Genomic DNA, 12,257 nt, shown 5'->3' with positions numbered 1-12,257 from the left:
AGGGACCGTCTCTAGATGTTGCCAACTTGTCCTTCGCAAGCGCTTAGTCCAGTGCTCCGCACACAGTAAGCGCCCAATAAATGCGATTGATTGATTGATTGACCCCCTTCCTAGGAGTGATTTCTAGACTGTGAGGCCACTGTTGGGTAGGGACCGTCTCTAGATGTTGCCAACTTGTACTTCCCAAGTGCTTGGTCCAGTGCTCTGCACACAATAAGCGCTCAATAAATACGATTGATTGATTGACCCCCTTCCTAGGAATGATTTCTAGCCTGTGAGCCTGCTGTTGGGTAGGGACCGTCTCTATATGTTGCCAACTTGTCCTTCCCAAGCGCTTAGTCCAGTGCTCTGCACACAGTAAGCGCTCAATAAATAAGATTGATTGATTGATTGATTGATTGACCCCCTTCCTAGGAGTGATTTCTAGCCTGTGAGCCCGCTGTTGGGTAGGGACCGTCTCTAGATGTTGCCAACTTGTACTTCCCAAGCGCTTAGTACAGTGCTCTGCACACAGTAAGTGCTTAATAAATACGATTGATTGATTGATTGACCCCCTTCCTAGGAGTGATTACTAGACTGTGAGCCCGTTGCTGGGTAGGAACCGTCTCGAGATGTTGCCAACTTGTACTTCCCAAGTGCTTAGTCCAGTGCTCTGCACACAGTAAGCGCTCAGTAAATACGATTGAATGGGTGATTGTCTGTGTACCACGGTCAGGGACCCGGGGAAAGGGAGGGCTGTTGGCCGACCATTTTTGACGGGGAGGGCAGGAGAGGAAAAGTCCCCTCTCCAGAAAGACCGCACAAGTTACGTGACGGGACAACATGGTTTTATTACTGGTTTAGAGCAGTGCTGTCCCTTAGGCTCTTCCTTGCCCGTCTTCCCCAACGCTCTCTATAATCCAGATGGTTGAAATCGCACTCAGCGCCATACGCTGTGTTCCTCGCGGCTCTTTGGGAGTCCAACGCGGTCAACAGGGCGAGGGAGAAGCTGCAGCCGGGGAAGGCGCCTGCCTCTGATCCCGGGAGGGCGGGATTATTATTAATGCCGGCTCCACCACTTGCCTGTTGCCGTGTGACCTTGGGTAAGTCATTCCAGTTTTCTGGGCCTCAGTTCCCTTTTCTGTAAAATGGGGGATTAAGAGTGTGAGTCCCATGGGGGACAGGGACTGTGGCCAACCTGATTATATGAGCCCACTGTTGGGTAGGGACCGTGCTGCCAACTTGTACTTCCCAAGCGCTTAGTACAGTGCTCTGCACACAGTAAGCGCTCAATAAATATGATTGATCTTATTTTTGCCTAAGTGCTTAGTGGATCACCTGGGACTGTGTCCAACCTGATTATTTTATTTTTACCTAAATGCTTAGTGGATCGCCTGGGACTGTGTCCAACCTGATTATCTTATTTTTACCTAAATGCTTAGTGGATTGCCTGGGAATGTGTCCAACCTAATTATCTTATTTATACCTAAATGCTTAGTGGATCGCCTGGGACTGAGTCCAACCTGATTATCTTATTTTTACCTAAATGCTCAGTGGATCGCCTGGGACTGTGTCCAACCTGATTATCTTATTTTTACCTAAATGCTCAGTGGATCGCCTGGGACTGTGTCCAACCTGATTATCTTATTTTTACCTAAATGCTTAGTGGATCGCCGGGGAATGTGTCCAGCCTAATTATCTTATTTATACCTAAATGCTCAGTGGATCGCCTGGGACATTGTCCAACCTGATTATCTTATTTATACCTAAATGCTCAGTGGATCGCCTGGGACTGTGTCCAACCTGATTATCTTTTTACCTAAATGCTCAGTGGATCGCCTGGGACTGTGTCCAACCTGATTATCTTATTTTTACCTAAATGCTCAGTGGATCGCCTGGGACTGTGTCCAACCTGGTTATCTTATTTTTACCTAAATGCTTAGTGGATCGCCTGGGACTGTGTCCAACCCGATTATCTTATTTTTACCTAAATGCTTAGTGGATCGCCTGGGACTTGGTCCAACCTGACTATCTTATTTTTACCTAAATGCTTAGTGGATCGCCTGGGACTGCATCCCACCTGATTATCTTATTTTTACCTAAATGCTTAGTGGATCGCCTGGGACTGAGTCCAACCTGATTATCTTTTTACCTAAATGCTTAGTGGATCGCCGGGGAATGTGTCCAACCTAATTATCTTATTTATACCTAAATGCTCAGTGGATCGCCTGGGACATTGTCCAACCTGATTATCTTATTTATACCTAAATGCTCAGTGGATCGCCTGGGACTGTGTCCAACCTGATTATCTTTTTACCTAAATGCTCAGTGGATCGCCTGGGACTGTGTCCAACCTGATTATCTTATTTTTACCTAAATGCTCAGTGGATCACCTGGGACTGTGTCCAACCTGATTATCTTATTTTTACCTAAATGCTTAGTGGATCGCCTGGGACTGTGTCCAACCTGATTATCTTATTTATACCTAAATGCTTAGTGGATCGCCTGGGACTGTGTCCAACCCGATTATCTTATTTTTACCTAAATGCTTAGTGGATCGCCTGGGACTGTGTCCAACCCGATTATCTTATTTTTACCTAAATGCTTAGTGGATCGCCTGGGACTTGGTCCAACCTGACTATCTTATTTTTACCTAAATGCTTAGTGGATCGCCTGGGACTGCATCCCACCTGATTATCTTATTTTTACCTAAATGCTTAGTGGATCGCCTGGGACTGAGTCCAACCTGATTATCTTTTTACCTAAATGCTTAGTGGATCGCTGGGGAATGTGTCCAACCTAATTATCTTATTTATACCTAAATGCTCAGTGGATCGCCTGGGACTGTGTCCAACCTGATTATCTTATTTTTACCTAAATGCTCAGTGGATCGCCTGGGACTGTGTCCAACCTGATTATCCTATTTTTACCTAAATGCTTAGTGGATCGCCTGGGACTGTGTCCAACCTGATTATCTTATTTATACCTAAATGCTTAGTGGATCGCCTGGGACTGTGTCCAACCCGATTATCTTATTTTTACCTAAATGCTTAGTGGATCGCCTGGGACTTGGTCCAACCTGACTATCTTATTTTTACCTAAATGCTTAGTGGATCGCCTGGGACTGCATCCCACCTGATTATCTTATTTTTACCTAAATGCTTAGTGGATCGCCTGGGACTGAGTCCAACCTGATTATCTTTTTACCTAAATGCTTAGTGGATCGCCTGGGACTGCATCCCACCTGATTATCTTATTTTTACCTAAATGCTTAGTGGATCGCCTGGGACTGAGTCCAACCTGATTATCTTTTTACCTAAATGCTTAGTGGATCGCCTGGGACTGTTTCCAATCTGATTATCTTATTTTTACCTAAATGCTTAGTGGATCGCCTGGGGCTTGGTCCAACCTATCTTATTTTTACCTAAATGCTTAGTGGATCGCCTGGGACTGCATCCCACCTGATTATCTTATTTTTACCTAAATGCTTAGTGGATCGCCTGGGACTGCATCCCACCTGATTATCTTATTTTTACCTAACTGCTTAGTGGATCGCCTGGGACTGTGTCCAACCTGATTATCTTTTTACCTAAATGCGTAGTGGATCGCCTGGGACTGTGTCCAACCTGATTATCTTTTGACCTAAATGCTTAGTGGATCACCTGGGTCTGTGTCCAACCTGATTATCTTTTGACCTAAATGCTTAGTGGATCGCCTGGGACTGTGTCCAACCTGATTATCTTATTTTTACCTAAATGCTTAGTGGATCACCTGGGACTGTGTCCAACCTGGTTATCTTTTTACCTAAATGCTTAGTGGATCGCCTGGGACTGTGTCCAACCTGATTATCTTATTTTTACCTAAATGCTTAGTGGATCGCCTGGGACTGTGTCCAACCTGATTATCTTATTTTTACCTAAATGCTTAGTGGATTTCCTGGGACTGGGTCCAACCTGATTATCTTATTTTTACCTTTATACCTAAATGCTTAGTGGATCGCCTGGGACTGTGTCCAACCTGATTATCTTATTTATACCTAAATGCTCAGTGGATCGCCTGGGACTGTGTCCAACCTGATTATCTTATTTTTACCTAAATGCTGAGTGGATTGCTTGGGACTGTGTCCAACCTGAATATCTTATTTTTACCTAAATGCTTAGTGGATCGCCTGGGACTGTGTCCAACCCGATTATCTTATTTTTACCTAAATGCTTAGTGGATCTCCTGGGACTGTGTCCAACCTGATTATCTTATTTTTACCTAAATGCTCAGTGGATCGCCTGGGAATGTGTCCAACCTGATTATCTTATTTTTACCTAAATGCTTAGTGGATTGCTTGGGACTGTGTCCAACCTGATTATCTTATTTTTACCTAAATGCTTAGTGGATTGCCTGGGACTGTGTCCAACCCGATTATCTTATTTTTACCTAAATGCTTAGTGGATCTCCTGGGACTGTGTCCAACCTGATTATCTTATTTTTACCTAAATGCTTAGTGGATCGCCTGGGACTGAGTCCAACCTGATTATCTTATTTTTACCTAAATGCTTAGTGGATCGCCTGGGACTGTGTCCAACCTGATTATCTTATTTTTACCTAAATGCTCAGTGGATCGCCTGGGACTGTGTCCAACCTGATTACCTTATTTTTACCTAAATGCTCAGTGGATCTCCTGGGACTGTGTCCAACCTGATTATCTTGTTTTTACCTAAATGCTCAGTGGATCGCCTGGGACTGTGTCCAACCTGATTATCTTTTTACCTAAATACTTAGCGGATCACCTGGGTCTGTGTCCAACCTGATTATCTTTTGACCTAAATGCTTAGTGGATCGCCTGGGACTGTGTCCAACCTGATTATCTTATTTTTACCTAAATGCTTAGTGGATCGCCTGGGACTGTGTCCAACCTGGTTATCTTTTTACCTAAATGCTTAGTGGATCGCCTGGGACTGTGTCCAACCTGATTATCTTATTTTTACCTAAATGCTTAGTGGATCGCCTGGGACTGTGTCCAACCTGATTATCTTATTTTTACCTAAATGCTTAGTGGATTGCCTGGACTGTGTCCAACCTGATTATCTTTTTACCTAAATGCTTAGTGGATCGCCTGGGACTGTGTCCAACCTTATTACCTTATTTTTACCTAAATGCTTAGTGGATTTCCTGGGACTGGGTCCAACCTGATTATCTTATTTTTACCTTTATACCTAAATGCTTAGTGGATCGCCTGGGACTGTGTCCAACCTGATTATCTTATTTTTACCTAAATGCTTAGTGGATCGCCTGGGACTGAGTCCAACCTGATTATCCTATTTTTACCTAAATGCTTAGTGGATCGCCTGGGACTGTGTCCAACCTGATTATCTTATTTTTACCTAAATGCTCAGTGGATCACCTGGGACTGTGTCCAACCTGATTATCTTATTTTTACCTAAATGCTTAGTGGATCGCCTGGGACTGTGTCCAACCTGATTATCTTATTTTTACCTAAATGCTTAGTGGATCGCCTGGGACTGCGTCCAAACTGATTATCTTATTTTTACCTAAATGCTTAGTGGATCGCCTCGGACTGTGTCCAACCCGATTATCTTTTTACCTAAATGCCTAGTGGATCACCTGGGACTGTGTCCAACCTGATTATCTTTTTACCTAAATGCCTAGTGGATCATCTGGGACTGTGTCCAACCTGATTATCTTTTTACCTAAACGCTTAATGGATCGCCTGGGACTGTGTCCAACCTGATTATCTTATTTTTACCCAAATGCTCAGTGGATTGCCTGGCACGTAGTGTTTAGCAAATGCCACAATTATGATTATTATATGCTTCTTACGTGCCAGGCGCCGTCTGCGGAGCTGGGGTGGATGCAAGGTAATCAGACCGGATTCAGTCCCCCGTACCGATCGATCCTATTTATTGAGCACTTCCCGGAAGGGGGGAAGAAGATGGGTCGGGGGGCTCACGCGGCCCCCGTGGGACCCCCCGCCGCTCCCCGGTTCCAGTTTTTCCTGTAGGCCACGTTGTCCTGGGTGGCGGCGGCCTCCTGCAGCGTGGCCAGCAGTAGCTTCTTGGTCTCGGTCGCCTCGCTCCGGCGCTGAGGATTCCCCTCGGGCAGCACCTGGGAGGGAAACGGCGGTCGGGACATCAGCCAAGGATGCCAGGGGATGAATCAATCAATATCAATCAATCGTATTGATTGAGCGCTTACTGTGTGCAGAGCACTGGACTAAGCGCTTGGGAAGGACAAGTTGGCAACATCTAGAGGCGGTCCCTACCCAACTGTGGGCTCACAGATGAAACCCGGGCCCGGAGCCTGAGGGCCCGACGGCTAATCCCGGCATCGCCACTGGCCCGCTGGGTGACCCTGGGCGAGTCAATCGCCTTCTCTGTGCCTGCAAGCAATTGATATTTGCCCCCTCCCCGCAATCCCCACAGCACTTATGGACATATAATAATAATGATGGTATTTGTTAAGCGCTTACTATGTGCGAAGCACTGTTCTGCCCCCTCCCCCCAATCCCCACAGCACTTATGGACATATAATAATAATGATGGTATTTGTTAAGCGCTTACTATGTGCGAAGCACTGTTCTGCCCCCTCCCCCCAATCCCCACAGCACTTATGGACATATAATAATAATGATGGTATTTGTTAAGCGCTTACTATGTGCGAAGCACTGTTCTGCCCCCTCCCCCCAATCCCCACAGCACTTATGGGCATATAATAATAATGATGGTATTTGTTAAGCGCTTACTATGTGCGAAGCACTGTTCTGCCCACTCCTCCAATCCCCACAGCACTTATGGACATATAATAATAATGACGGTATTTGTTAAGCGCTTACTATGTGCGAAGCACTGTTCTGCCCCCTCCCCCCAATCCCCACAGCACTTATGGACGTATAATAATAATGATGGTATTTGTTAAGCGCTTACTATGTGCAAAGCACTGTTCTGCCCCCTCCCCCCAATCCCCACAGCACTTATGGACGTATAATAATAATGATGGTATTTGTTAAGCGCTTACTATGTGCAAAGCACTGTTTTAAGCGCTGGGAGGACTCAAGGTGATCACGTTGTGGGGCTCACAGTCTTCATCCCCACTTTCCAGATGAGGGAACTGAGGCCCAGAGAAGTGAAGGGACTGGCCCAAGGTCACACAGAAGACATTCGTTCATTCAGTCGTATTTATTGAGCGCTTACTGTGTGCAGAGCACTGGACTAAGCGCTTGGGAAGTCCAAGTTGGCAACATCTAGAGCTGGTCCCTACCCAACAGCGGGCTCACAGTCTAGAAGGGGGAGACAGAGAACAAAACAAAACATATGAACAAAATAAAATAAATAGAATAGATATGGACAAATAAAATAGAGGAATAAATACATACAAACATATATACATATATGTGCAGAGGGGAAGGAGGTAAGGCGGGAGGGGGGATGGAGAGGAGCATTTGATATTTGCCCCCTCCCCGCAATCCCCACATCACTTATGGTCATATAATAATAATAATGGTGTTTGTTAAGCGCTTACTATGTGCAAAGCACTGTCCTAAGCGCTGGGGGGAATACAAGGTGATCACGTTGTGGGGCTCACAGTCTTCATCCCCATTTTACAGATGAGGGAACTGAGGCCCAGAGAAGTGAAGTGACTGGCCCAAGGTCACACAGCCAGCAGGCATTCATTCATTCAATCGTATTTATTGAGCGCTTACTGTGTGCACAGCGCTGGACTAAGCGCTTGGGAAGGGCAAGTTGGCAACATCTAGAGACGGTCCCTACCCAACAGCGGGCTCACAGTCTAGAAGGGGGGAGACAGAGAACAAAACAAAACATATTAACAAAATAAAATAAATAGAATATGTATGTACAAATAAAATAGAGTAATAAATACATACAAACATATATACAGGTGCAGTGCGGAGGGGAAGGAGGTAAGGCGGGGGAGGGGGATGGAGAGGAGCATTTGATATTTGCCCCCTCCCCCCAATCCCCACATCACTTATGGTCATATAATAATAATAATGATGGTATTTGTTAAGCGCTTACTATGTGCAAAGCACTGTTCTAAGCGCTGGGGGGGATACAAGGTGATCACGTTGTGGGCCTCGGCTCCCTCATCTGTAAAATGGGGATGAAGACTGGGAGCCCCCCGTGGGACAACCTGATCGCCTTATATCCTCCCCAGAGCTTAGAACAGCGCTTGGCACATAGTAAGCGCTTAATAAATCCATTATTATAAGACTGTGAGCCCCCCGTGGGACCACCTGATCGCCTTGTCACCTCCTCAGCGCTTAGAACAGCACTTGGCACATAGTAAGCGCTTCATAAATGCCATCATTATTATTACTATTATTCCCTGGGCCTCAGTGACCTCATCTGTAAAATGGGGATGAAGACTGTGAGCCCCCCCGTGGGACCACCTGATCGCCCTGTAACCTCCCCAGCGCTTAGAACAGCGCTTGGCATATAGTAAGCGCTTAATAAGTGCCGTTATTATAAGACCGTGAGCCCCCCGTGGGACCACCTGATCACCTTGTCACCTCCCCAGCGCTTAGAACAGTGCTTGGCACGTAGTAAGCGCTTAATAAGTGCCATTATTATAAGACTGTGAGCCCCCCGTGGGACCACCTGATCGCCTTGTAACCTCCCCAGCGCTTAGAACAGCGCTTGGCACATAGGAAGCGCTTCATAAATGTCATCGTTATTATTATTATTATTCCCTTGTCCTCAGTTCCCTCATCTGTAAAATGGGGATAAAGACTGTGAGCCCCCCGTGGGACCACCTGATCGCCTTGTCACCTCCCCAGCGCTTAGAACAGCGCTTGGCACGTAGTAAGCGCTTAATAAATGCCATTATTATAAGACTGTGAATCCCCCGTGGGACCACCTGATCGCCTTAAATCCTCCCCAGCGCTTAGAACAGCGCTTGGCACAGAGTAAGTGCTTAATAAATGCCATCATTATTATTACTATTATTCCCTGGTCCTCAGTTCCCTCATCTGTAAAATGGGGATGAAGACTGTGAGCCCCCGTGGGACCACCTGATCGCCTTGTAACCCTCCCCAGCGCTTAGAACAGCGCTTGGCACATAGTAAGCGCTTAACAAGTGCCATAATTATAAGACTGTGAGCCCCCCGTGGGACCACCTGATCGCCTTGTAACCTCCCCAGCGCTTAGAACAGCGCTTGGCACAGAGTAAGCGCTTCATAAATGTCATCGTTATTATTATTATTCCCTGGTCCTCAGTTCCCTCATCTGTAAAATGGGGATGAAGACTGTGAGGCCCCCCGTCGGACCACCTGATCGCCTTATATGCTTCCCAGCGCTTAGAACAGCGCTTGGCACATGGTAAGCGCTTCATAAATGTCATCGTTATTATTATTATTCCCTTGTCCTCAGTTCCCTCATCTGTAAAATGGGGATGAAGACTGTGAGCCCCCCGTGGGACCACCTGATCGCCTTAAATCCTCCCCAGCGCTTAGAACAGCGCTTGGCACACAGTAAGTGCTTAATAAATGCCATCATTATTATTACTATTATTCCCTGGTCCTCAGTTCCCTCATCTGTAAAATGGGGATGAAGACTGTGAGCCCCCGTGGGACAACCTGATCGCCTTGTAACCCTCCCCAGCGCTTAGAACAGCGCTTGGCACATACTAAGCGCTTAATAAATGCCATCATTATAAGACTGTGAGCCCCCCATGGGACCACCTGATCGCCTTGTAACCTCCCCAGCGCTTAGAACAGCGCTTGGCACAGAGTAAGTGCTTAATAAATGCCATTGTTATTATTACTATTATTCCCTGGTCCTCAGTTCCCTCATCTGTAAAATGGGGATGAAGACTGTGAGCCCCCGTGGGACCACCTGATCTCCTTGTAACCCTCCCCAGCGCTTAGAACAGCGCTTGGCACATAGTAAGCGCTTAATAAATACCATCATTATGAGACTGTGAGCCCCCCGTGGGACCACCTGATCGCCTTGTAACCTCCCCAGCGCTTAGAACTGTGCTTGGCACATAGTAAGCGCTTAATAAATGCCATCGTTATTATTATTATTATTATTCCCTGGTCCTCAGTTCCCTCATCTGTAAAATGGGGATGAAGACTGTGAGCCCCCGTGGGACCACCTGATCGCCTTGTAACCCTCCCCAGCGCTTAGAACAGCGCTTGGCACATAGTAAGCGCTTAACAAGTGCCATAATTATAAGACTGGGAGCCCCCGTGGGACCACCTGATCGCCTTGTCACCTCCTCAGCGCTTAGAACAGCACTTGGCACATAGTAAGCGCTTCATAAATGCCGTCGTTATTATTACTATTATTCCCTGGTCCTCAGTTCCCTCATCTGTAAAATGGGGATGAAGACTGTGAGGCCCCCCGTCGGACCACCTGATCGCCTTATATGCTTCCCAGCGCTTAGAACAGCGCTTGGCACATGGTAAGCGCTTCATAAATGTCATCGTTATTATTATTATTCCCTTGTCCTCAGTTCCCTCATCTGTAAAATGGGGATGAAGACCGTGATCCCCCGTGGGACCACCTGATCACCTTGTAACCCTCCCCAGCGCTTAGAACAGCGCTTGGCCCATAGTAAGTGCTTAATAAATGCCATCATTATTATTACTATTATTCCCTGGTCCTCAGTTCCCTCATCTGTCAAATGGGGATGAAGACTGTGAGCCCCCCGTGGGACCACCTGATCGCCTTGTAACCTCCCCAGCGCTTAGAACAGTGCTTTGCACATGGTAAGCGCTTAATAAAAGCCGTAAAAAAGAAAGAAAACAACTAGGCCTCGAGCCTTCTTCCTGAGGCTGAGGAAAGGAGGGCAGCCCCCTCCATCCCCCCTGCCCCTCCCCCATCTCCTTGCCCCTCCCCCCTCCCCCCCCAATAAGGCGCAGACCTGCGTGGTCCCGCGTGATCCCGGGGTGATGGAGGCGAAGAGCGCCCAGCCCAGCCCGCCGCCCGCCCCCAGCGCCGCCCCCAGCGCCAACAGCCGGCGCGCCCGCGCCATGGCGGACCCGCCGGCACCGAGAACACGCGCCCGCACAGCCGCACGCGCCTAGAGCGGCCGCGCTCGCTGACCGGAAGTCCGGAGCAGAGCGGCCCCAGAGGGCCGACCGGAACCACAGAGAGGACGCCCCCTCCCCGTCCCCGGGACAGCGCGCCGCGCCGGGGCTCCACCGCCCCCTGCCGACCGGAGGGCCGCTCTGTCGCGCTCTCCGTCTCGCCTTCGTGCGTTCGTTCCTTCGTCATTCATTCATTCATTCATTCAGGCGGATTGATTGAGCGCTTACGGTGTGCAGAGCGCTCGACTAAGCGCTTGGGAAGGACAAGCCGGCGACAGAGACAGTTATTCATTCATTCACGCAATCGTATTTATTGAGCGCTTACTGTGTGCAGAGCGCTGGACTAAGCGCTTGGGAAGGACAAGTTGGCAACAGAGATGGTCATTCATTCATTCGTATTTATTGAGCGCTTACTGTGTGCAGAGCGCTGGACTAAGCGCTTGGGAAGGACAAGTCGGCAACAGAGATGGTCATTCATTCATTCGTATTTATTGAGCGCTTACTGTGTGCAGAGCGCTGGACTAAGCGCTTGGGAAGGACAAGTCAGTAACATTCATTCATTCATTCAATCGTATTTATTGAGCGCTTACTGTGTGCAGAGCGCTGGACTAAGCGCTTGGGAAGGACAAATCAATCAATCAATCAATCGTATTTATTGAGCGCTTACTATGTGCAGAGCACTGTACTAAGCGCTTGGGAAGTACAAATTGGCATCACATAGAGACAGTCCCTACCCAACAGTGGGCTCACAGTCTAAAAGGGGGAGACAGAGAACAGAACCAAACATACCAACAAAATAAAATAAGTAGGATAGAAATGTACAAGTAAAATAAATAAATAAATAGAGTAATAAATATGCACAACAATATGTACAAGTCGGCAACAGAGACGATCATTCATTCATTCAATCGTATTTATTTATTGCGGTGTGCAGAGTGCTGGACTAAGCGCTTGGGAAGGCCAAGTCGGCAACAGATAGAGACGGTCATTCATTCATTTATTCATTCAATCGTATTTATTGAGTTATTACAGTGTGCAGAGCGCTGGACTAAGCGCTTGGGAAGGCCAAGTCGGCAACAGAGACGGTCATTTATTCATTCATTCAATTGTATTTATTGAGTGCTTACTGTGTGCAGAGCGCTGGACTACGCTTGGGAAGGTTAAGTTGGCAAGATAGAGACGGTCATTCATTCATTCAATCGTATTGATTGGGTGC

General features: G+C 47.3%; 1 protein-coding gene across 1 annotated transcript; it reads right to left on the bottom strand.

Annotated features, from left to right (window-relative positions):
* Positions 1 to 814: 814 nt before the first annotated feature.
* On the bottom strand, positions 815 to 11,030 carry LOC119943811 (ubiquinol-cytochrome-c reductase complex assembly factor 3). Its single transcript, XM_038764980.1, has 3 exons — positions 10,876 to 11,030; positions 5,812 to 6,096; positions 815 to 1,120 (listed from the first exon to the last, which is right to left on the bottom strand). The coding sequence occupies exons 1-2, from the start codon at positions 10,984 to 10,986 to the stop codon at positions 5,938 to 5,940; spliced, it is 270 nt and encodes an 89-aa protein (XP_038620908.1). The 5' UTR covers positions 10,987 to 11,030; the 3' UTR covers positions 815 to 1,120; positions 5,812 to 5,937.
* Between the last annotated feature and the right edge of the window lie 1,227 nt (positions 11,031 to 12,257).

The sequence above is a fragment of the Tachyglossus aculeatus genome, chromosome 22, assembly GCF_015852505.1.
Source record: "Tachyglossus aculeatus isolate mTacAcu1 chromosome 22, mTacAcu1.pri, whole genome shotgun sequence".
In the NCBI taxonomy this organism is placed as follows: Eukaryota; Metazoa; Chordata; class Mammalia; order Monotremata; family Tachyglossidae; genus Tachyglossus; species Tachyglossus aculeatus.
Note: the sequence above shows the minus strand (reverse complement) of the source record. Positions and strands in the feature narration are given on the sequence as shown.